At 47.8% G+C, this 27923-nt stretch overlaps 1 protein-coding gene across 1 annotated transcript in view; it reads left to right on the top strand.

Annotated features, from left to right (window-relative positions):
• Positions 1-18801, top strand: part of LOC132825780 (ectonucleoside triphosphate diphosphohydrolase 2-like) — a 106108-nt gene extending 87307 nt beyond the window's left edge. The window contains exons 6-9 of the mRNA XM_060841246.1: positions 196-465; positions 14016-14135; positions 14486-14623; positions 15117-18801. Of these exons, the coding sequence (XP_060697229.1) occupies positions 196-465; positions 14016-14135; positions 14486-14623; positions 15117-15320 (732 nt within the window). The 3' untranslated portion in view covers positions 15321-18801. The remainder of the gene's footprint in view (positions 1-195; positions 466-14015; positions 14136-14485; positions 14624-15116) is intronic.
• Positions 18802-27923: the final 9122 nt, after the last annotated feature.

The following is a 27923-nucleotide window of genomic DNA, read 5'->3' as shown; positions in this document are numbered from 1 at the left end:
ATGTGTGTTTGTGGATGTGAATTAGGGATATGGGAGGCTGGGGAGGCAGAATCGAGGGATATGAAGAAAGATAAGTCATCTTGAGGAATAAAAGGAGAGTATGAGTGGGTGGATTGAAGGAATTTGTTATGATAGTTAGATAATATCATATATTTATAGTATATGAATATCTAACAGTTTCTGTTTCTCCCACAGGCCCAGGATTATGACAGTGAGATTGTTAACCCCTGCATGCCAAATGGCTATAACGCCTCTTACCCACTGAGTTTTATATACAACAGCCCATGCACAGCAAGTGAGAAACCTCAGGATTACTCACCTGACAAGACCATCGCCTTCAGAGGGACTTCACAACCACTTGAGTGCTATCAGTTGGTCGACTCCATCTTTAGCTTTAGCCCCTGTAACCATAGCAACTGTGCTTTCAACAATGTCTACCAACCTGAGGTTACTGGCGACTTTCTGGTAAGTTGATGTTGGTCTATAAAACACAGCAACAGGGGCCAGTGTTGCTGGTGTTTGTGATCTTCTCAAACCTTTTCTTATAAATCTACCCTGTGCAGTTAAATTCCGTTTCCCCTCATACAGTCGTGTGGCTCTCCTGTGCACTGTTCAATCCAACTCCCCCAGTCGACTGAGTTCCTCATTCTGACCAGTGTCTCAGTGATGATCTTTTATACAGATGGCCTTGACCTTCCCCACAAGAGAAAACATTCACTCGGCATCCACTCCATCAAAACCATTCTGAAGACCTCGATTGAGTCAGCCCTCTGCCTTCTCTTTCTCTCGTGGGCTGATAATGTAAGCTCACACATGTCTGGGGCAGTGTCCTTATCAATCACCCCTGCACCCTATCCAGGACTGTGGTCAAGCCATTTTGGAATATGGTAACCAGAACTGCACAGGTTGCTCTACCCCTAATCTAATTAAAGTTCAGCGCAGGGTTAGAAGGACTTTCCTTCTGTTCAAAATGTAAGGAATAGGAGCAGGATTAGGCCACACCACCCGGCCCCACTGTACAATATAACTGTGACCAATACTTGGATTCAACTTGATTCCCCAGCTCTGATTCCCAAAGAGACCAAAGCTCTGTCCAACCCAGCCTGAAACATATTCGATCGTCCAGTGTGGAAACAGGCCATTGGTCCACGGTGTGGAAACAGGCCATTGGTCCACGGTGTGGAAACAGGCCATTGGTCCACACCGACCCCCTGCAAGGTATCCCACCCAGTCCCATTCCCCTACTCTATTACTCTACATTTCCCCCTGACTAATGCATCTAACCTACACATCCCTGAACACTAAGGGCAACTTAGCATGGCCAGTTCACCCTAACCTGTACATCTTTGGACTGTGGGAGGAAACCGGAGCACCCAGAGGAAACCCACACAGACACAGGGAGAATGTGCAAACAGTTGCCCGAGGCTGGAATTGAACCCGGGTCCCTGGCGCTGTGAGGCAGCAGTGCCAACCACTGAGCCACCGTGCCACACCCATGCATTCCACTATAGAACCCCCAGGGCTAAGCTAAGGCTTAACCTGATTGGTATATTTGTCAAGGATGCCTTTATATCCTTGACAGTTAAGAGTGAACCACATTGCCCAGTGCCTGGAGTTACATGTAGGCCAGATCAGGTATGGATGGCTGCTCCTGGCATGCCCTCCTGTACTCTCCATTGAATGAGGGGTTGATGCCCCGGCTTGATGGTAATGGTTGAGTGGGGATGTGCTGGGCCATGAGGTTATGGTTTGTTCCTGGAGTATGGTTCTGCTACTGTTGATGACCCACAGTGCCTCATGGATGCCCAGTCTTGTGTTGCTCGACATCTGTCCCATATAGCACAGTGATGGTGCCACACAACGCGATGGGGGCTTATTCTCAGTGTGAAAGTGGTACTTGGTCCCCAGAAGATTGTCCCTCCGACCGATACTGTCATGGACAGATACATCTGCAGCTGGCAGTTTGGTAAGGATGAGGTCAAACTATGTTCGTCCCTCTTATTGGTGTCCTCATCACCTTCCGCAGACCCAGTCCAGCAGCTATGTCCTTCAGGTCCTGACCAGTTTGATCAGTAGTGTTGCCGCTGACCCACTCTTGGGGGTGGACATTGAAATCCGCCACACGGAGGAATCACGGTTCATCAGCCGAGGGAGGCCAGTACTTAGTATTTATCGAAAGGTTTCCTTGCCCATGCTTGACCTGAAGCCATGAGACTTCATGGGGTCCAGAGTCAATGTTGAGGACACCAGGGCAACTCTCTCCTGACTGCATACCACAGTGATGCCATTTCTGTTGGGTCTATTATGTCAGTGGATAATGGTGGTGTCTGGGACATTATCTGCATGGTGTGATTCCGTGGGTGTGATTGTTGTTGGACGAGTCTGAGAGACAGCTTGCCCGATTTTGGCACGAATCCCAGATGCCGGTGATTAGACATTGCAGGGTAACCAAGGCTGGGTTGCCCTTGTCGTTTTTGGTTGATGCCAGATGGTCCATCTGGTTTCACCCACTTCTTCAGACTTTGTTGCAGTTTGGAAAAGCTTGCTGAGCCATTTCAGAGGGCAGTTGTGTGGCACCATCACTGTGCTATATGGGACAGATGTCGAGCAACACAAGACTGGGCATCCATAAGGCACTGTGGGTCATCAACAACAGCAGAACCATACTCCAGGACAATCCATAACCTCATGGCCCAGCACATCCCCACTCAACCATTACCATCAAGCCGGGGCATCAACCCTCATTCAATGGAGAGTACAGGAGGGCATGCCAGGAGCAGCACTAGGCATACCTGAAAATGAGGTGTCAATGTGGTGAAGCCACCAAACAAGTCTACTTGCCAAACAGCAAAAGTAGCAAGTGATAGACAGAGCTAAGCAATCCCACAATCAACGGAGCAGATATAAGCTCTGCAGTCCTGTCACATCGTGAATGGTGACGGACAATTAAACAACTCACTGGGGGAGGCAGCTCCACAAATATCCCCATCCTCAATGAAGGAAGAGTTCAGCACATCAGTGTAAAAGATAAGGCTGAAGCTTTTGCAGCAATCTGCAGCCAGAAGTGCCGAGTAGTTGATCCATCTCGGCCTCCTTCAGTGGTCCCCAGTGTCACAGATACCAGTCTTCAGTCAATTCGATTCACTCCCCATGATTTCAAGAAATGGTTGGAGACACTGGATACTGCAAAGGCTACAGGCCCTGACAACATTCCAGCAATAGTGCTGAACTCCAGAACTTGCCGCTCCCCCAGCCAAACAGATCCAGTACAGTTATAACACTGGCATCTACCTGCAAATGTGGAAAATTGCCCTGTACTTATAAAACAGGACAAATCCAACCTGGTCAATGATTGCCCCATCAATCTACACTCCATCATCATCAGTAAAATGATGGAAGGTGTCACCTGCTCAGCAATAACCTGCTCAGTGAGGCCCAGTTTGAGTCCCCCCAGGGTCACCCAGCTCGTGACCTCATTCCAGCCTTGGAGAAAGGGAGGGCTGCAGATGCTGGAGAGTCAGAGTCAAGATGTGTGGCCCTGGAAAAGCACAGCAGGTCCGTGCAGCATCCGAGGAACAGGAATGTGATGATCAGGAATTCCTGATGAAGGGCTTATGCCTGAACTGTCGATTCTCCTGCTCCTCTGATGCTGCCTGACCTGCTGTGCTTTTCCAGCAACACATTTTTTGACTCACTACAATCTTGGTCAAAGAGTTGATGATTGCACAGCATTCAATACCATCTGTGAGTCCTTAGCTAGAGAAGTCATCCCTGTCTAAATGCAGCAGGATTTGGACCACATTCAGACTTAGCTGACAAGTGGTCAGTAATAACTGTGCATTACACCATCTCCAACAAAAGAGAATCTGACAATCTCCTTTTTTACATTCAATGGTATTACCATCACAGAATCCCCCCACTATTATTATCCTGAGGATATCATAAACCATAAACTGAAATGAGACAGACCGATAAAAGACAGTGGCTACAAGAGCAGGTCAGAGGCTAGGAGTACTGCAGCAAGTAACTCACCTTCCTACTCCCCAAAGCCTGTCCATCATCGACAAGGCACAGGTCAGGAGTGTGGTGGAATATTCCCCACTTGCCTGGATGGGTGCAGCTCCAACAACACTCAAGAAACTCAACCCTATTCAGGACAAAAAAAGACACTTTGGCATCCCGTTGACTCACTTCAACCCAATGCACAGTGATAACAGGCTGTAAACCACCAAGGCCCCTCTAACAGGACCTTAAACATCTGCATTCTCCACCATCTAGAAGGACAAGGGCAGCAAATACATGGGAACGCCATATTATCCGCAAGTTGCCCTCTGAGCCATTTACCATCCCAGCTGGGAAATGTATTCCAGTTCCATCAGTGTTCAGGCCAAGGTCCTGAAGCTCCCAGTCTAACGCCACGATGGCTGCCTTTATCATACAGACGGCAGCGGTTCAAGAAGGCAGCTCACCGCCATCTTCTCAAGAGGCAACTAGACCCAGTCAGCATTGCACCTAAACAAAACAGAACATCAACAACTGCTGAAAATGTGTTGCTGGAAAAGCGCAGCAGGTCAAGCAGCATCCAAGGAACAGGAGAATCGATGTTTCGGGCATAAGCCCTTCTTCAATCAACAACACCAGGAACTTGGTGACCTCCCTGATCTTCCTGCGAAAATGTACAATCTCATCTCTATCTGTGTTGAGTTTTATCATTTATTTGCCCCTTCTGCAAGTTTATTAATAATGTGTTGCAGTCCTCCTCTCCTCTCCCTACTGCTGCAGTTTGGCATCACCTACAAATTTAGAACTTTAGCTTTTAATTCCAAAGTGCAAATCATTCATTTGAACAGCAGCGTTCCCTAGTGGACTCTTCTGCACTCTCAATAATGACCCTTAACTCCCACTTTTTGTCTTCCTAGCTCAGGGTTAACAGTCCTCCCGGATTCCCCTCAACATTTTGGAAATAAAAAGAGACTTCTTTTGGTTACTGTTCATAACAATCCTGGAACAAAACCATTTCTAGCATCTATTCAGCCACTTTACCTTCATTTCACACTCTCTGACTTTGTCTGTTGTTCAGTTCCTTATTGAAAGTCTTTCCAAAAATACAGATAAATAATATCTATTGCATGACCACGACCACCTCAAAAATGTTCTTCAGGTGTTGACCAGATGATCTAAGTGTTGCCATGTAACTCCAAGCTGCAGGGACACATGGAACATGGGAATATCTATCCAGGTCCCATTCACCTTTACTTGTCTCTCAGCTCCCTACCCTGTCGCCAGTGCAGAGCTCAACGGGCAGAAGGAGCACCAACCACAGGTATTTGAATACCAAGGCACTGAGCTGATGATTCCTCCCAGATTGGCTCCGCAGTGTCTCAGCCTGGCCCTGTGGCACTACCACCTCTCACTCTAGTCCGTCTGTCTTCCCTCTGCCCCCCTTCAGTGTTTGAAAGCCCATCTCACACTCAGGGTTAACACCACTCCCAGATTCTCCTTACTGCTTTGGACATAAAAAGACTACTTTTTTTAAAACACGTAAGGTTCACAGCTATCAAGGATCAAAATCATTGCTGAAAGTTCCAATTGATCACAAAACCAATGGCCCAGTTTTCCCTTCAGATCTAAAAGAACATTAATTCACCAGGAATGATTTCACCAGGTGATAGGAACTGTTTTGCACTTCTTCAGAAGCATTTAGCAACAGTTTAGAGAGAACATTATTCTGTATCTAACCCTGTGCTGTCCCTGTCCTGGGAGTGTTTGATGGGGACAGTGTAGAGGGAGCTTTACCCTGTATCTAACCCTATGCTGTCCCTGCCCTGGGGGTGTTTGATGGGGACAGTGTAGAGTGAGCTTTACTCTGTATCTAACCCTGTGCTGTCCCAGCCCTGGGAGTGTTTGATGGGGACAGTGTAGAGAGAGCTTTACTCTGTATGTAACCCCGTGCTGTCCCTGACCTGGGAGTGTTTGATGGGGACAGTGTAGAGGGAGCTTTACTCTGTATCTAACCCCATGCTGTCCCTGTCCTGGGAGTGTTTGATGGGTACAGTGTAGAGGGAGCTTTATTCTGTATCTAACCCTGTGCTGTCCCTGTCCTGGGAGTGTTTGATGGGGACAGTGTAGAGAGAGTTTTACTCTGTATCTAACCCTGTGCTGTCACTGCCCTGGGAGTGTTTGATGGGGACAGTGTAGAGGGAGCTTTACTCTGTATCTAACCCCATGCTGTCCCTGTCCTGGGAGTGTTTGATGGGTACAGTGTAGAGGGAGCTTTATTCTGTATCTAACCCTGTGCTGTCCCTGTCCTGGGAGTGTTTGATGGGGACAGTGTAGAGAGAGTTTTACTCTGTATCTAACCCTGTGCTGTCACTGCCCTGGGAGTGTTTGATGGGGACAGTATAGAGAGAGCTTTACTCTGTATCTAACCCAATGCTGTCCATGCCCTGGAAGTGTTTGATGGGGTCAGTGTAGAGTGAGCTTTCCTCTGTATCTACCCCTGTGCAGCCCCTGCCCTGGGAGTGTTTGATGGGGACAGTGTAGAGGGAGCTTTATTCTGTATCTAACCCCGTGCTGTCCATGCCCTGGGAGTGTTTGATGGGGACAGTATAGAGAGACCTTTACTCTGTATCTAACCCCGTGCTGTCCCTGTCCTGGGGGAGTTTGTGAGGGACAGTATAGAGAGAGCTTTACTCTGTATCTAACCCTGTGCTGTCCCTGCCCTGGGAGTGTTTGATAGCGGACAGTATACAGAGAGCTTTACTCTGTACCTAACCCCGTGCTGTCCCTATCCTGGGAGTGTTTGATGGGGACAGTGTAGAGAAGCTTTACTCTGTATGTAACCCCGTGCTGTCCCTGACCTGGGAGTGTTTGATGGGGGACAGTATAGAGAGAGCTTTACTCTGTATCTAACCCCGTGCTGTCCCTATCCTGGGAGTGTTTGATGGGGACAGTATAGAGAGAGCTTTACTCTGTATCTAACCCCGTGCTGTCCCTGCCCTGGGAGTGTTTGATGGGGTCAGTGTAGAGTAAGCTTTACTCTGTATCTAACCCTGTGCTGTCCCTGTCCTGGGGGAGTTTGTGAGGGACAGTGTACAGGAAGTTCTACCTTCTGTTTAAAAGAGTAGAGGCAGCTTTCATTTCAGTGTGGAAGAGAAGAGGAAGCTTTACTTTCACTTTAGAGGGGTAGAGAGCTTTACTCTGTCTCTACCCAATGCTGTCGTTGTACTCGGAGTGTTTGGGGGGGGGACAATGTAGAGAGAGCTATATTTTCAGTATAAAAGATTGAGTGTACTTTACTCTCAGTTTAAAACAGTAGCTTTACTCAGTATTTAATTCTGTGCTGTCCCTGTCTTATGGTGTTTGATGAGGACAACATCGAGAGAGTTTTATTCTCAATAGAAACGATAGAGTGAGTTTCCTCTGTATCTAACATCTGCTGTACCTGCTTTAAGAGTGTCTGATCAGGACACTGAAAAGACAGCTTTATCTAGTATTTTACCCCAAGTTGGAACTATCTCGGGAGTGTTTGAGTGAGGGGGGGGAATGCAGAGGGAGCTTTACCATAAAATACAGGAGCTGAATTGGGCTCTTTGGCCAATCAAGTCTGATGCACCGTTGAATTATGTTTGATATGTTTCTCAACCCCATTCTCCTGCATTCTCCCCGTAACCCTCGATCCTCTTCCCAATCAAGAACCTATCCATCTCTGTCCTAAAAACACTCAACAATTTGGCATGTACAGCCTTCTGTGGCAATGATTCACCACCTTGTGGCTGAAGAGATTCCCTCTCATCTCTGGTCTAAAGGGTTATCCCTTCACTCTGAGGCTGTGCTAGTCTCTCCTACTCGTGGAAATATCTTCTCCACTCGTTCCTCTCAGTATTCTGTAAGTTTCTGTGGGCGGCACGGTGGCACAGTGGTTAGCACTGCTGCCTCACAGCGCCTGAGACCCGGGTTCAATTCCCGACTCAGGCGACTGACTGTGTGGAGTTTGCACGTTCTCCCCGTGTCTGCGTGGGTTTCCTCCGGGTGCTCCGGTTTCCTCCCACAGTCACAAAGATGTGAAGGTCAGGTGAATTGGCCATGCTAAATTGCCCGTAGTGTTAGGTAAGAGGTAAATGTAGGGTATGGGTGGGTTGTGCTTCGACGGATCGGTATGGACTTGTTGGGCCGAAGGGCCTGTTTCCACACTGTAAGTAATCTAATCTTTCGATGAGATGCCCCTTCATCCTTCTAACTTCCACCGATTACAATCCCAGAGTCTTCAAATGCTCCTCATGCGACATGCACTCCACCACCTGGATCATTCATGTCAACTTCCTGTGGACCGTCTCCAAGGTCAACGTATCCTTCCTTCGATACGGAGCTCAAAACAGCTGACAATATTCCAAATACAGTCTGGCCAAAGCCTTATGCAGCCACAGCAGTACATCTCTGACCTTGTATTCTAGCATCTTGGGCACAGGGGTTAGCACTGCTGCCTCACAGCGCCAGAGATCTGGGTTCAATTCCCGCCTCAGGCGACTGACTGTGTGGAGTTTGCACATTCTCCCCGTGTCTGCGTGGGTTTCCTCTGGGTGCTCCGGTTTCCTCCCACAGTCACAAAGATGTGCAGGTCAGGTGAATTGGCCATGGGAAATTGCCCGTAGTGTTAGGTAAAGGGGTATGGGTGGATTGTGCTTCGGCGGGTCAGAGTGGACTTGTTGGGCCGAAGGGCCTGTTTCCACACTGTAAGTAATCTAATAAAAAAAATACTTGTTGCACTTGTCTTTCTGCACGCCAAGCGAACCTGCACGTTCACCTTAAGAGACCCCCGAATTAGGACTCCCCAATCACTTTGTGCTTCAGATTTTCGATGCCTTTACCCATTTAGAAAATAGTCTGTGCCTCTACTTCCTACCAAAATGCAAAACATTTCACACCTTCCCACATTATTCCACCCGCCACCTCTTTGTGTTATCTACAAACTTAGCAAGAAGGTCCTCAGTTTGATCGTCCCAATTGTTAGGGTATAACATGAATTGTGGTCCCAACACTTAGCCCTGCAGATCTTCAGGCTGCAATCCTGAAAAAGATCCCTTTACTCCCACCTCTCTGCCTGCTGCTAGTCAGCCAATCGTCCATCCATGCCAGTATCTTGGCCCTAACGCCGTGGGCTCTTCTCTTATTTGGCAATCTCCTGTACGGAACCTTGTTGAGTGCCTTCTGAAAATCTGAATTGATCACATCCACCGTCTCTCCTTTGTCTAACTTGCTCGTCACCTCCTCAAAGCATTCTAACAGATTTGTCAGGCATGACCTTACCTTAATGAAGCTGTGCTGACTCACCCCTATGTTACCATGCACTTCCAAGACTTATCCTTAACAATGGACCATAAAATCTTATCAATGATTGAGGGCAGGCTAACTGATCTATAGTCTCCTGTCTTCTACCTCCCTTCCTTCTTATACAGTCATGTTACATTCACCATTTTCCAGTCCTCTGGGACCCTCCCTGACTCCAGTGATTTTACCATCAATGCCTCTACAATCTCCTCAGCTGTCTCCTTCAGAGCTCAGTTCATCCGGTCCAGGTGATTAATTCACCCTCAAACCTTACAGCTTCCCCTGGACCTCCTTCTTAACGATGGCCACTACACTGACTTCTGCCCCTGACTCTCATGAAGTTCTGGTATAGAGATGTACAGCACAGAAACGGACCTTTAGGTACAACCCGTCCACACCGACCAGATATCCCAACCCAATCTAGTCACACCTGCCAGCGCCCGGCCCATATCCCTCCAAACCCTTCCTATTCATATATCCATCCAGATGCCTCTTAAATGTTGTAATTGTACCAGTCTCCACCACTTCCTCTGGCAGCTCATTCCATACACGTACCACCCTCTGTGTGAAAAAGTTGCCCCAAGGTCTCTTTTATATCTTTCCCCTCTCACCCTAAACCTATGCCCTTTAGTTTTGGACTTTCCCACCCCAGGGAAGAGACTTTGTCTACTTATCGGGGCAACACAGTGGCTCAGTGGTTAGCACTGCAGCCTCCCAGCACCAGGGTCCCAGGTTCAATTCCAGCCTTGGGTGACTCTCTGTGTGGAGTTTGCACACTCTCCCCGTGTCTGCGTGAGTTTCCTCCGGGTGCTCCAGTTTCCTTCCACAGTCCAAAGATGTTCAGGCCAGGTGAATTGGCCATGGGAAATTGCCCATAGTGTTAGGTGCATTAGTCAGATGGAAATGGGTCTGGGTGGGTTACTATTTGGAGGGTGGTTGGTTGGGCCGAAGGGCCTGTTTCCACACTGTAGGGAATCTAATCCATTTTATCCATGCCCCTCATGATTTTATAAATGTCTATAAGGTCACCCCTCAGCCGCTGACGCTCCAGGGAAAACAGCCCCAGCCTGTTCAGTCTTTCCCTGGAACTCAATTAATCCAACCCTGGCAACATCCTTGTAAAGCTTTTCTGAACCCTTTCAAGTTTCACAACATCCTTCCATTGGGAGGGAGACCAGAATTGCACACAATATTGCAACAGTGGCCTAACCAATGTCCTGTGCAGCCGCAACATGTCCTCCCAACTCCTGTACTCAATACTCTGACCAATAAAGGAAAGTATACCAAACACCTTCTTCACTATCCTATCTACTGCGACTCCACTTTCAAGGAGTTATGAACCTGCACACTAAGATCTTTTTGTTTAGCAACACTCCCTAGGACCTTACCATTAAGTGTATAAGTCCTGCTAAGATTTGCTTTCCCAAAATGCAGCACCTCACGTTTATCTGAATTAAACTCCATCTGCCACTTCTCAGCCCATTGGCCCATCTGGTCAAGATCCTGTTATAATCTGAGGTAACCCTCTTCGCTGTCCACTACACCTCCAATTTTGGTGTCATCTGCAAACTTACTAACTGTACCTCTTATGCTCACATCCAAATCATTTATATAAATGGTGAAAAGTAGAGGGCCCAGCACCGATCCTTGTGGCACTCCACTGGTCACAGGCCTCCAGTCTGAAAAACAACCCTCCACCACCACCCTCTGTCTTTTACCTTTGAGCCAGTTCTGTATCCAAATGGCTACTTCTCCCTGTATTCCATGAGATCTAACCTTGCTAATCAGTCTCCCATGGGGAACCTTGTCGAACGCCTTACTGAAGTCCATATGGATCACATCTACTGCTCTGCCCTCATCAATCCTCTTTGTTACTTCTTCAAAAAACTCCATCAAGTTTGTGAGACATGATTTCCCACGCACAAAGCCATGTTGACTATCCCGAATCAGTCGTTGTGTCTTCCCCTGTGAAAACTGATGCAAAGTACCCATTCAGTTCCACTGCCATTCTTTGTTCCCTATTCTACGTCTCCAGCCTCATTTTCCAGTGATCCAATGGCCACTCTTGCCTCTCTCTTACTTTTTAAATATCTGAAAAAACTCTTGCAATCTTCTTTTCTATTCCTAGCTAGTTTACCTCATATTTCATCTTCTCCCTCTTATTGCATTCTTTGTTATCCTCCTCTCGTTTATAAAGGCTCTTCAATCCTCTGGCTTCCAATCTTCACCACATTGTACATTATTTTCTTTTGTTTTTATGCTGTTCTTGACTTCCCTTGATAAGCCACGGTTGCCTCATCCTCTCCTTGATATGTTTCTTCTTCTCAGGATGAATGTCTCCTGTTTCCTCCTGAATTACCCTCAGAAACTCCTCCCATTGTTGCTCCACCATCTTCCCTGCTAGGCTCCCCTACCATCAACTCTGGACAGCTCCTCCCTCATGTTTTTATCGTTGCTCAATTGTAATCCCATTAAATCTGATTCCAGCTTCTCCCTCTCAAACTGCAGAGTGAAATTCTATCATATTATGGTCACTGCCCCCAGGGGCACATCCACCTTCAGCTCCCTAATCAAGGCTGCCTCATTACACATCACCAAATCCAACATTGCCTGTTCCCCAATGGGTTCTACCACAAGCTACTCCAAAAAACCATCACATAGACATTCCACAAATTCCTTTTCTTGAGATCCGCTACCAATCTGCTTTTCCCAGTCCCCCTGCTCATGGAGATCCCCATGATTGTTGTAGTCGTGCCTTTCTGAAATGCTGTTTCTATTTCCCGATTAATTTTCTGCCCCCCATTCTGAATACTGCTCGGGGGGGGGGGGGGGGGGGGCCTGTACACAATTCCCATCAGGCTTGACACCTTCTGACTCAATATCGCTCTTGCTATTGATTTTAGCGAGTTTTGAGAAGATTTGATTTGATTACATTTCTTACAAACAAGGCAACCCCATTCCTCTGTCCATCGGCCTGTCCTTGTAATAGGATGTGCGTCCTTGGATATTTAGTTCCCAGCCTTGATCCCCTTTACAGCCACATCTCCCCACAACATCATTTCAATCTGTGCTACAAGCTCATTGACATTGTTTCATGTACTGCATGTATTTCAGCTGAAAATGTGTTGCTGGTTAAAGCACAGCAGGTTAGGCAGCGTTCAAGGAATGGGAAATTCGACATTTCGGGCCAGAGCCCTTCATCAGGATTATGCCCGAAACGTCAAATTTCCTATTCCTTGGATGCTGCCTAACCTGCTGTGCTTTAACCAGCAACACATTTTCAGCTGTGATCTCCAGCATCTGCAGACCTCATTTTTTACCTGCATGTATTTCAGTACAGCACCCTCAGCCTTGTGGTGAATTCTCCCCTTCTCATAGTTTCACCTTAACTAGCATGCCTGAGGTTAGGTTCCTGACTCTTTCCATTCTCTCTGCCCTGCTATTTGTTCTGGGCACTTTAATAACCTCTGCTCAGCCCTCCCCCACTTTTAATTTTCTCCATAATTTTCCATACAATTGAAACCACCCCACCCAGCCCCACCCCCACAATTTAGTACTACCCACAGTCACAGTTATGCAATTCACCAAGACTTAGGTCCCTATATGATTCAGGTGGAGGCCATCCCTTTACAACAGCTCCCTCCTTCCCCAATACCGGTGCCAATGTCCCATTTATTCAGACCCATTTCTCCAATGCCAATTATTCATTTTAAAAGTGTGAAGGGAACCTTCCTGTACCTAACTCTGTGCTGTCACTGTCCTGGGACTATTTGATGGGGACAATGAAGTTTTATTTTTGGTTCGAGGGATAGAGCAGCCTGTGCCTGCTTTGGAGTTTTGGTGGGAATGGTTGAGAGGAAGATTAATTTTCAGTTTAAAATAGCAGAGGAGGTTTTACTCTGCATTTAACCTTTTGCTGTCCATGCCCTGGGAGTTTCTGAAGGAGACAGTGTTGAGGGAGCTTTACTTTCAGTTTAAAAAGGTTAAGTTTGAAAGAGTAGAGGGTTCTTTTCCACTCAAAAGAACCTAGAGACTTTCACTCTGCATCGAACCCCATGCTGTTCCCGTCCAGAGACCTGGGTTCAATTCCCGACTCAGGCGACTGACTGTGTGGAGTTTGCACGTTCTCCCCGTGTCTGCGTGGGTTTCCTCCGGGTGCTCCGGTTTCCTCCCACAGTCACAAAGATGTGTAGGTTAGGTGAATCGGCCGTGCGAAATTGCCCGTAGTGTTAGGTAAAGGGGTAAATGTAAGGGAATGGGTGGGTTGCGCTTCAGCGGGTCGGTGTGGACTTGTTGGGCCGAAGGGCCTGTTTCCACACTGTAAGTAATCTAATCTAATCTAATCTAATCTAATCTAATCTAACTGAAGACAGTGTAGAGAAAGCTTCACTTTTAGTGTAAGAACAAGAGAGATCTTTACTTTTAGTTTAAAGGAATAGAGGAAATTTCACTCAGTATCTAATCCGGTGTTGCATGTGTCCAGGGATCTGTGGGAAGGCCGACCAGTATCCTTTCTGAGATTCTCATGTGTCTATAATGATTTCAGTCTCCAGTGTGAGCCTGTTTCCAAAAGAAAAGAGTCCTTGGCACTTTATTTAATCCTGTTCATGAATTTCCTTTGATTACATTGATTACAATGAGCTGGTCATTATCGTTAATCTAATCATGTTGATTCATCTCTGTTTCAGGCTTTTGCAGCTTTCTATTACACCATGAATTTCCTGAAGGTTACTCTGGATAGGAGCATCACATCACCACAGGAACTGCGAGAAGCAGCTGATACTCTCTGTAAAATGGACTTCAAACAGGTGACCATCAATAACTGCAGCACAGGGCCTATCAGCTTGGCCCTTCTCTCAGGGCTGTTGCTGATGAAGATGGAATAGTGTAGGTTAGATGGGCTTCAGGTTGGTGTCACAGGTTGGTGCAACATCGAGGGTAGAAGGGGCCTGTACTGTGCTGTAATGCTCGTGAACAGGGCAGGGAACCCCCAGCAGGTTCTTGCTGCTCCCCGGCCTCACATTCCTGCAGCTTCAGGCCCACTATTGGCTGTGTGTGAGTCTACACCGTCGGGCTGTGACTGCTGCGTGTGTTCAGGAGCAGGGCCACTTGCTCACTGCAGGGATGATTCCAACTGTGTTTCTTTCTGTCCCTGCAGCTGAAGATAAAGGCACTGAACATATCAAGCAGCAGACTTGTGGATTATTGCACAACCTCCTACTACATCCACATCCTGACAACGAAAGGCTACGGCTTCAACAACATCACTTTTAAAAATATCGCTTTCCAAAAAAAGGTCTGAGTCGGAACTGCAGCAACTTGCCTGCTCTCTCTCTCTCTGTTTCCATTAATCGCTTTCCCTGCCTTACAGTCGCATTGATTCGTTTTGCATGAAGACTCTGTATCTCTATTCCTCCTGCTTTCCTCTCTGCCAATGTCTTTCCATCATTCTCACTGTTAGTCTCTCTCTTGCTAACTCCGTTTGTCATCTGTTTTTGTCAGTTGATCTATCTGTCTCCCTCTTCCTAAGCACATATCTCACACTGAATTTCTCTCTGCCTCTCTCAACTTTCTTATCCTTCTGTGACTGTCCTTCCATTTCAATCTGTCTCAGCCTGCCTTCCTCTCTCACACTCCCCTCTCTTTCTCCATTTCCATAACTTTCACTCTGCCTATTTCTCAGTCTGTGTATTTTCTCTGTATCACTCTCTCTCTCACTGTCCCCCCATTATGAGTGCTATCCTCAGAGTTGTTGTCTCTGATTGCCCTCTTGTTTATGTCCCCTGCAGGCCGGAGATACCACCATTGGCTGGGCTTTGGGCTACATGCTGAACCTCACCAACATGATCCCGCCAGAAGATGCAGGGGCCTGGAAAGCCCAGGTGCTGGGTGCTTGGGCAGTGCTCATTGTCATCTGTATCCTGGTGATTGTAGCAGGGGTCCTGGTCTTTGTCCTGTCCTCTCGCTCAGTGAAGAATGACTCAGTGTTGTAGTGTCGGGAGCAATCCTCTGGGCTGGAATCTCCATGGTTACTAACCCTGGCCTGTCAATCTGACTGGAGGATTGTAGCTCATTGCACACTGTACTAACAGTAAGAGAACCCGTAGCATCGCAGCTCACACACCCCCTACCCCCAATCCCCCCTCAACCCCCTTATCCGCAATCCCCCCCTTACCCCCAATCCTCACTCACTCCCTTACCCCCAATCCTCACTCACCCCTTACCCCAAACTTCACTCACTCCTTACCCCCAATCCTCACTCACCCCTTACCCCAAACTTCACTCACTCCTTACCCCCAATTCCTCACTCACCCCCTATACCCCAATCCTCACTCACCCCTTACCTCCAATCCTCACTCACCCCTCACCCCAATCCTCACACACCTGCAACCCCCAATCCCCCCTCAACTCCCTTACCCACAATCCCCCCTCACCCCCAATCCTCACTCACCCCTTACCCCCAATCCTCACCCACCCCTTACCCCCAATCCTCACTCACCACCTACTCCCAATCATCACTCGCCCTTTAACCCCAAACCTCACACACCCAGTACCCCCAATCCACACTCACCCCCTTACCCCCAATCCTCACCCACCCCCAACCCCCAATTGACCCTCACCCCTTACCCCAAACCTCGCTCACCCCTTACCCCTAGTCCTCACTCACCCCTTACCCCCAATCTTCACTCACTCCTCACCCCCAATCCTCACCCACCACTTACCCCAATCCTCACTCACCCCTTAACCCCAATCCTCACCCATACCCCTTAACCCCAATCCTCACTCACCCCCGTACCCTCAATCCTCACTCACCCCTTACCCCCAATCATCACTCACCCCCTTTACCCCAATCCTCACTCACCCCCACCCCCAATCATCAATCACCTGCTTTACCCCCAATCATCACTCACCCCCTTTACCCCAATCCTCACTCACCCCTTACCCCCAATCATCACTCACCCCCTTTACCCCAATCCTCACTCACCCCTTACCCCCAATCATCACTCACCCCCTTTACCCCAATCCTCACTCACCCCCACCCCCAATCCTCACCCACCCCTTACCCCCAATCCTCACTCACCCCTTACCCCCAATCCTCACTCACCCCCTTTACCCCAATCCTCACTCACCTCCTGCCCCCAATCCTCACCCACCCCTTACCCCCAATCCTCACTCACCCCTTACCCCCAATCCTCACTCACCCCCTTTACCCCAATCCTCACTCACCTCCTGCCCCCAATCCTCACTCACCCCTTACCCCCAATCCTCATGCACCCCCATACTCCCCATCCTCACTCACCCCCTTACCTCCAATCCTCACTCACCCCTTACCCTAGAACCTCACTCACACCCTCTTTTTCCCTGACCCTCAGGGTTTCTTTATCCCAAAACCTCACACATCTCTTTACTTCAAACCCTGCACCCCACCCCCCACATCCCTCTGTCCTAACTACCCACTCATCCCCTATTCCTCAATCTCACCCTCGCCCCACCCCCCTCAATTCCTCTTCACTCTATAGTAAGATGCTTTGTTGTCCTTTGATGTCATTGACCATGTGTTTCCTTGGTTATGTTCCCTCACCTTACCCATCATCCTTAGCCCCCTCAGCGCAGGGTTTAACGTCACTCAATCCCAGTCACAGATGGTGTGACTGGTCCATCATCAGGAAGCCACTGCCAGAGCCTTGCTTCTGATGCTGCGATAGCGCGTGTGTGGGCAAGGTGACCCTGGTGCCAGGGAGTCAGGATGTTGGCATCACAGCTGTGTTGGGGCACGTTTCACATAGAGCCTTCTGATTGGTTTTGCTCAGCTGGTTTGTGGGGTTTGGATTAAAAGTGACCAGCGGATCATGATCTCTCGCTTTGATTCTAACATGGCACTTTACCACCGAGATTGCAGCCAGTGATATTTATGTCTGTGTCAGAGAACAGCGAGGCCTCCAGCAATGGGGAGATTGAGACTTCCTGTTCCTGTCCTTTGCCTTTACCCTGTCCAGCCAATGAGGGACTCCTGAAGTGTATTTGCTGTTGTAATTCAAGAAACAGAACAGTTATGGTGCACACAGCAAGATCCCACAACCAGATAGATTATAAAATAGTCTGTGTTGATGTTGTTGGATTGACAGATAGTTACTGACTAGGACACTGTGGGGAAGCTCTTAAACACAGTTTGTGGATGCTCCTGAGATGGAAATAGGGGTCATCCCATCCAGAACGTTCCACCTGAGGCCATATCCAAAACACACGCCGAATAAATGCAAGCAGCCATGAGGAAAAATAGTGGCATTCTTCAAATCCTGAACATCCCTGTAGTCTTGTCTCCATGACTACGCGGTATGTAAGACTGCAAAATGTCTACAGCTGTTTCGACTGGTGTACAATGTAAATCTCCAAACGTTCTTTCTCTAACTTTGCAGATTAATCCTTTGCGAGCCAGGCCTAACTTTATCAGAGTGAGGTGACGACATTAACGGTTCAGCTCCTTAGAGGGGCCCTGCAGGCCATGGGGTAGGATGGGAACTGCACTGCATTGCCCCTTGCATCATCACAGGAGGGAGCCAGCTCACAGCCTGACAGAAACTGTGCCCAGATCCCACCTGAGCCCAGAGACAGTGAGCTGTCAAACAAAATGTACACCTTATCTGACCCAGATCCAAGGATAGGAAATGCATCTCCTTCTGCCTTCTCCTATTACTCATAAGTATTTTCAATCTGTAGAGAAACATTGGTGGCACGGTGACCCAGTGGATAGCACTGCTGCCTCACACACCAGTAACCTGGGTTCGATTCCACCCCGGGTGACTGGCTGTGTGGAGTTTGCATGTTCTCCCTGTGTCTGTGTGGGTTTCCTCCGGGTGGTCCAGTTTCCCCCCAAAGTCTCCACATGTGAAGGATTGGCCATGCCGAATTGTTCAGAGTGTCCCAGGACGTGTAGGTTAGGCGGATTAGCCATGGGAAATGTGCGATTACAGCGATGTGGGGGTGGGCTGGGGGGGAATGCTCTTTGGAGGGTTGGTTTGAACTTGATGGCTAGAATGGCCTGCTTCCACAGTGTAGGGATTCTATGTTACTGATAAACAGTTAGACCCACCCCTCTTTGTCATGCTGTTGTAGACTGATCGAGAGAGCTCTGATTAGTGAAGAACTCTGTTATTTCTCATTCCTGGGAGGCATTCAAATGGCAATCTGGATAGATATTGGCTTTTTGGTCTATTTATCCCTGTGTCGATACCTTGTCTTCCCCTTAGCTCCCTCAACCTCTCAAACCTGCCTCCAGCCCACCCTTCCCTCAGTCCCTGGTGAGTAGCTGTGCTCCTGGAAGGACAGCCTGAGCTGTAAGTACTGGCATCTCTTTGCATGGAGCATGTAATACCATTGGCTGCCTTGGGTGTTCTTGTAGCTGATGTCATCAGTCATTATTGGTGAATGTTACGGGCCACATTTTGAATAAATATTTGTTTTATACGTTACAAATGTGAGCTTTCTTTCTAAAGCAAGGAGGGTTCTGGCAGTGGAGGAGGTAATGGAGGTGGGTTGGGACAAATACATGAATTCTTTGGCCCTGGGTTGGGAGGAGAGGGAATGCTGCGATTGAATGGAGCCCTCTTCCTAACAGATTCTCTCAGAAGTATTTTCAAAACTGCATGATTTGGACTTGATAGCAAAATTTCAACATTCAATCCCACCCCTCCCTCACTTTAATAGAGTTGAAGAAATGAGACCACTTGCCTCAATCCCACTGTCAGGCTGAGTAGCCTCAGTGATTGCAGAGCGTCTTCCCAGCAGTGCTTGTGGGTCAAGGGGAGTGGTTTCTCTCTGCCACCTTGCCCCCACTGTCCCCCTGGCCAATATAACTACCTACCTAAGGGAGCCTAAGCTCCCCAGACTGATCCCTGTACCCACCCCCCCAAACCTCCCACGCTATATTGGAGTTTCCATCATGGGATCATCAGCCCTCCCCTGGACCTGGACATATCCCCACCCCAAGTTACCCCTAAAACATGACCAGCCTGCCCCCCCCCCCCCACTCCTGAACCCCCACCCCCCATTCTGCTGGTTTGTGGCAGGGCCACAGGAGGCTGCTTCATGCCACATCCCAAAGATCACTACACTGGGATTCCGGGAATGTTTCGATCAGGCACTGAGCCACGCCATTGGGAACCGGGGAATGAACAGAGGCAGGCGGTGATAGCTGAGCGCTGGAAGATGATCATCGAACTGGAGATAGTTCTCAGACAGGCTGATTCCTGTTGAATTTCAATTTGTGGGCAGCCTTACACCAGGTGAATGTACACTCACTCACACACACACACACACACTCACACACACACACAACACACACTCACACACACCACACACATCTGTTCTATCATCTATTCCTATACTCACTCACTCCTGGGACCAGAGTAATCCAGAGTTTGAGGACATTTTTTTTCAATCTTCGATTTAGAATTAAAATGAGCTTTTATCATCACATGGACTCACGTACAAAAATACAGGAGCCCGGTGAGAGGTGTATAATGTCGTTACATAATCCTCAACACTAGGGCCCTACCAGGATGCATTCTCAGCCCTCTCCTGTACTCCCCATACACCCAAATTCACAACAAACACTGTCTGCACGTTTGCGGGCGACACCACAATGGTCGATCGGATATCAAACAATGAGGAGCCAGAGTACAGGACACAGAGAGAGTGCCTGGTGTGATGGTGCAATGAGAACGTTCTCTGTGTGTGGTGTGTGTGTGTTTTGTGTGAGTGTGTGTGTGTTTTGTGTGAGGGTGTGTGTGTGTTTTGTGTGAGTTTGTGTGGTGTGTGCGTGTGTGTGTGGTGTGTGTGTTTTGTGTGTGTTTTGTGTGTGTGTGTGTGTGTGTGGTGTCTGTGTGTGATGTGTGTGTGTTTTGTGTGAGTGTGTGTGTGTCAATGTCAATAAATCAAAAGAACTGATCATTGACTTCAGGAAGAAACCAGGAAGACACACCGGAACCTACATCAATGGGGCTGAGGTGGACAGGGGCGAGAGTGTCCAGTTCCGAGGAGTGATGCTACCTCAAGAAAAACTGTCCTGGACCTCCCACACCGATGTGATGGTCAAGAAAGCCCAACAAGGCCTCTTCTTCCTCAGGCGGCTTCCGATATTCAGCATGGCTACAAGGATCCTCACACACAAATACACCATCAAAAGTATTATATCGGGGTGCATAATGGCCTGGTACGGTAACTGCTCTGCCCAGGACCTGAAGAAATTTGCACGTCTCGTTTTGTGGAGAGGCTGCCAACATCAGCAAAGACCCCTCTCACTCCGTAATACTCTCTGTCAGGCAGAGGTTACAGGAGCTTGAACACACACACACCCCACACACAAACACACACATACACACACACACACACACATACACACACACTCAGACACACACACATTCACACACTCAACACACACTCACACAAAACACACACACACAACACACACACACTCACACACATACACTCACACAAAACACACACACCACACACACACACACACACACACAAAACACACACACCACACACACACGCACACACCACACAAACTCACACAAAACACACACACACCCTCACACAAAACACACACACACTCACACAAAACACACACACACCACACACAGACACCACACACACACGCACACACAAAACACACACAAAACACACACACCACACACACACGCACACACCACACAAACTCACACAAAACACACACACACCCTCACACAAAACACACACACACTCACACAAAACACACACACACCACACACAGACACCACACACACACACACACACACAGACACACACACACTCACACAAAACACACACAAACCACACACACACATACAAACACCAACTCACACACACACCACACACACACTCACACACACTCACACAACATACACACACCACACACACACTCAGACACACACACACCACACACACATTCACACACTCAACACACACTCACACAAAACACACACACATACACACATACACTCACAAAAAAACACACACACAACACACACACACAAAACACACACACACCCTCACACAAAACACACACATACCACACACACACCACACACACACACACACACTCAGACACACACACACCACACACACTCACACAAAACACACACACACCACAGACACACACAAAACACACACACCACACACACTCACAAAACACAGACACACCACCCACACACACACACACTCACACAAAACACACACATACCACACACACACACTCAGATACACACACACCACACAAAACACACACACAAATACCACATACACACCACACACACTCACACAAAACACACTCACACCACACACACACACACAGACACACAAAACGCACGCACACACACAAAACACACACACCACACACACACTCACACAAAACACACACACACACCACACACACTCAGACATACAAAACACACACACATATGCACAAAACACACACACACACCACACACACACTCACACACACACTCAGACACACAAAACACACACACACATGCACAAAACACACACACACACCACACACACACACAAACTCACACAACACACACAGAACACACACACACCACACACACACTCACATACACACTCACACAAAACACACACACTCACACACACGCACAAAACACACACACACAAAACACACACACCACACACACATACACAAAATACACACACACCACACACACACTCTCACACAAAACACACACACACCACGCACACACACACACACTCAGACACACAAAACACACACACACGCACAAAACACACACACGCACAAAACACACTCACACACAAACTCACACAACACACACAAAACACACATGCAAAACACACACACACCACACACACACTCACACACACACACACTCACATACACGCACACAACACACACAAAACACACACACACAAAACACACATACACCACACACACATACACAAAATACACACACACACCACACACACACTCTCACACAAAACACACACACACCACGCACACACACATTCAGACACACAAAACACACACACACAAAACACACACATACTCACACACACAAAACACACACCACACACACACACACACACAAACACACACACCACACACACACGCACACACCACACAAACTCACACAAAACACACACACCACACACAGACACCACACACACACACACTCAGACACACACACACCACACACACTCACACAAAACACACACACACTCACAAAACACACACACCACACACACACTCACAAAACACACACACCCCACACACACACATACACACACCAACTCACGCACACACCACACACACTCACACACACTCACACAAAACACACACACCACACACACACTCAGACACACACACACACCACACACACATTCACACACTCAACACACACTCACACAAAACACACACACACAACACACACATTCACACACTCAACACACACTCACACAAAACACACACACACAACACACACACTCATACACATACACTCACACAAAGCACACACACACACAAAACACACACACCACACACACACAAAACACACACACACAAAACACACACACACCACACACAGACACCACACACACACACACACTCAGACACACACACACCACACACACTCACACACACATTCACACAAAACACACACACACCACACACACACACGCAGACACACAAAACGCACGCACACACAAAAAACACACACACCACACACACACTCACACAAAACACACACACACCACACACACTCAGACATACAAAACACACACACACCACACACACACTCAGACACACAAAACACACACACGCACAAAACACACACACACCACACACACACTCACACACAAACTCACACAACACACACAAAACACACACGCAAAACACACACACCACACACACACTCACACACTCACACACAAAACACACACACTCACACACACGCACACAACACACAAAAAACACACACACACCACGCACACACACCCACACTCAGACACACAAAACACACACACACCACACAGACTCAGACACACAAAACACACACACACACGCACAAAACACACACACGCACAAAACACACACACACGCACAAAACACACACGCACAAAACACACACACACGCACAAAACACACACACACAAACTCACACAACACACACAAAACAAACATGCAAAACACACACACAAAACACACACACACTCACACACACATTCACACAAAACACACACACACCACGCACACACACCCACACTCAGACACACAAAACACACACACACCACACAGACTCAGACACACAAAACACACACACACGCACAAAACACACACACGCACAAAACACACACACACACGCACAAAACACACACACACACAAAACACACATACACCACACACACACACCACACACACATACACAAAATACACACACACACCACACACACACTCTCACACAAAACACACACACACCACGCACACATACACACTCAGACACACAAAACACACACACACAGACACACACACAAAACACACACACACCATACACACTCAGACACACAAAACACACACACACAACACACACACTCACACACACACACTCACACAAAACACACACACACCACACACACACACAAAACACACACACACTCAGACACACACACACACACACACTCACACACAAAACACACACTCACAAAACACACACACACACACAACACGCACACACTCACACAAAACACACACACCATACACACATATATACCACACACACTCACACAAAACACACACACACCACACACACACACACACCACACACACACTCAGACATACAAAACACACACACACACACTCTCTCTAGTCCCTCACCACCCAGTGACTGATGAACATGACATGAACACAGACCCAATAGCCTGGAGAGAAGCCATGCAGTGTGGGGATTAAGATTTTCAGAGGGCCCAGGGCATCATTCAATTTCCTTCAATCCTAATTCTTACAGTCTGCCTCTTAAACAGAAACACGGGAGGCTTCATTCAACTGTGTAACAGCTGGAATCTGTACTTTGTACAGGGAGTACATGGACACATGTAGAGCAGCATTACCAGGGAAATCACCGGAGAGATCGACAGAATGATTGCCAGTAACACCAGATCCAGGGTTCCTGCTGTTTTTAGCACTTGACATCTATCATTTGATTCCCTCTTTACCTTCTCGACCCAGTGGACATCCAGGGTTCTGGGCCTTATTGACCCCCACCCTTCACCATTACAGGAAAATATTGGTCCTACGCTCTCACACTATAAAGCAGTGTTTCCTCATATAGCTCCGGCCTGTCCACTTTGGCTAAATCCTGTTTCATATTAAAATTGGCCTTCTCTCAGTTCAGAATCTTCATTCCAAATTTGTCCTTTTCCAAAAATCTCTTATTGAGTTATGGTCACTGTTACCAAAATACACTAACACTGACACCTCTACCACTTGTCCAGCTTTGTTCCCTCGAAGTAGGTCAAGCAGTGACCCTGGTCTTGTAGGACTTCCTACGTACTGGTAAAATTCCTGATGAAGGGCTTTTGCCCGAAACATCGATTTCGCTGCTCGTTGGATGCTGCCTGAACTGCTGTGCTCTTCCAGCCCCACTAATCCAGAATTCCTACGTACTGGCTTAGAACGCTCTCCTGGACAAATTTTAAGAATTCCTCAATTTGTTTCCTGTGGTTCAGATTGGGGAAGTTTAAACCCACCCCGCACCCCCCCCCCCCCCCCTCCCCCCCAAGCATCACCCTCTGAGATCTACACGCCTACTTCTCCTTGCCTTGTGGGGATCTATTGTACACTTCTAAAAATGTGATTACCCAACTTTTGATTTAAAGTTCTATTCCTGTCACCTGAATTGAGAGCCATCACCCTTCTTATTGCGGTAAGGACTTCCTGATCAATGTTGTGACACCACCTCCTCTTTTAGATCAGTCTGTCTCGCCTGAAGATTCTACACCCCCAGAATATTGAGCCGTGTGACCTGTCCCTCCTTCAACTGTCTCTCTCTGGTAGCAATGGTCTCCATGTGTTTATCAAAACCCTCTATTCATCTTACAAAACACTCTGCCTCACAGCGCCAGAGACCCGGGTTCAATTCCCGCCTCAGGTGACTGTCTGTGTGGAGTTTGCACGTTCTCCCCGTGTCTGCGTGGGTTTCCTCCGGGTGCTCCGGTTTCCTCCCACAGTCCAAAGATGTGCGGGTCAGGTGAATTGGCCATGCTAAATTGCCCGTAGTGTTAGGGCAGGGGGTAAATGTAGGGGAATGGGTCTGGGTGGGTTGCGCTTCGACGGGTCAGTGTGGACTTGATGGGCCGAAGGGCCTGTTTCCACACTGTAAGTAATCTAATCTGCCTGATTTAAAAGACTTTCTGCATTAAAGTAATTGCCATCCAACCTTGCTGTGCTCTCTTGTGTCTCAACGTGACCATAGACTTGTACCTGCACTGGCTTCTCTTCAACACCTGCCTGTGCATCACCCTCTACAGTACTTCACTCTGTATCTCATCCCCATGTCAAATTAGTTTAACTCCCCCCACCAACTGCACTTACAAATCCCCCTCATGGACGTTGGTCCTGTTCTGGTTCAGATGTAACTCACTGTAACAGAGCCCATTTTTCCCAAAAACACACCCAGGGACCAAGAAATCTGAGCCCTCCCTCCTGCACCAACCCTTCAGCCACATATTCATCTGTTCTATCGTCTATTCCTATACTCACTCACTCCTGGGACCAGAGTAATCCAGAGTTTGAGGACTTTTTTTTCAATCTTCGATTTAGAATTAAAATGAGCTTTTATCATCACATGGACTCACGTACAAAAATACAGGAGCCCGGTGAGAGGTGTATAATGTCGTTACATAATCCTCAACACTAGGGCCCTACCAGGATGCATTCTCAGCCCTCTCCTGTACTCCCCATACACCCAAATTCACAACAAACACTGTCTGCACGTTTGTGGGCGACACCACAATGGTCGATCGGATATCAAACAATGAGGAGCCAGAGTACAGTACACAGAGAGAGTGCCTGGTGTGATGGTGCAATGAGAACGTTCTCTCAATGTCAGTAAATCAAAAGAACTGATCATTGACTTCAGGAAGAAACCAGGAAGACACACCGGAACCTACATCAATGGGGCTGAGGTGGACAGGGGCGAGAGTGTCCAGTTCCGAGGACTGATGCTACCTCAAGAAAAACTGTCCTGGACCTCCCACACCGATGTGATGGTCAAGAAAGCCCAACAAGGCCTCTTCTTCCTCAGGCGTCTTCCGATATTCAGCATGGCTACAAGGATCCTCACACACAAATACACCATCGAAAGTATTATAGGGGTGCATAATGGCCTGGTACGGTAACTGCTCTCCCAGGACCTGAAGAAATTACAGACAGGTGTGTGTACAGCCCAGACCATCCTGGAGCCAACCTCCCATCCCTGGACCCCATTTACACGTCTCGTTGTTGTGGAGAGGCTGCCAACATCAGCAAAGACCCCTCTCACCCAGTAATACTCTCTGTCAGGCAGAAGTTACAGGAGCTTGAGCACACACACACACACACACACACATACACACACACACACACACAAACTGCACACACACACAGACACACACATACACACAAACACATACACACACAGACATCAACACACACACACAAACACACACACACATACACACACAAACTCCTCACACACACACCAACACACACACACATATACACAAACACACAGACACACACACACAAACACACACACATACACAATCACTCACACACATACCACACACATACACACACATATACACACACACACTCAGACACACAAAACACACACATACACACTCACACAAAACACACACCACACCACACACACTTCACACACATACACACAATCACTCACACACATACACCAACACACACACATACACACAAACTCCACACACATACACACACACACCAACACACATACACACACACCAACACACACACACACAACACACACACACACACAAACTCCACACACACATACACACACTAACACACACACAATCACTCACACACATACACACACATACACACACACAATCACTCACACACATACACACACACATACACACACACACACATACACACACATACACACACAAACTCCACACACACACCAACACACACACACAAACTCCACACACACACATACACGCACACACACATACACACACATAAACACACATACACATACACACACACAAACTCCACACACACATACACACACATACACACACACATACACACACACACCAACACACATACACACACACCAACACACACACACACACACATAAACACACACACACACACAAACTCCACACACATACACATACCAACACACATACACACACACATACACACACATACACACACACACAATCACTCACACACATACACACACACACATACACACACATACACACACAAACTCCACACACACACACCAACACACACACACACC

This window comes from Hemiscyllium ocellatum, chromosome 21 (genome assembly GCF_020745735.1).
Source record: "Hemiscyllium ocellatum isolate sHemOce1 chromosome 21, sHemOce1.pat.X.cur, whole genome shotgun sequence".
Classification (NCBI taxonomy): domain Eukaryota; kingdom Metazoa; phylum Chordata; class Chondrichthyes; order Orectolobiformes; family Hemiscylliidae; genus Hemiscyllium; species Hemiscyllium ocellatum.
This window is presented reverse-complemented; position numbering and strand designations above follow the sequence as displayed.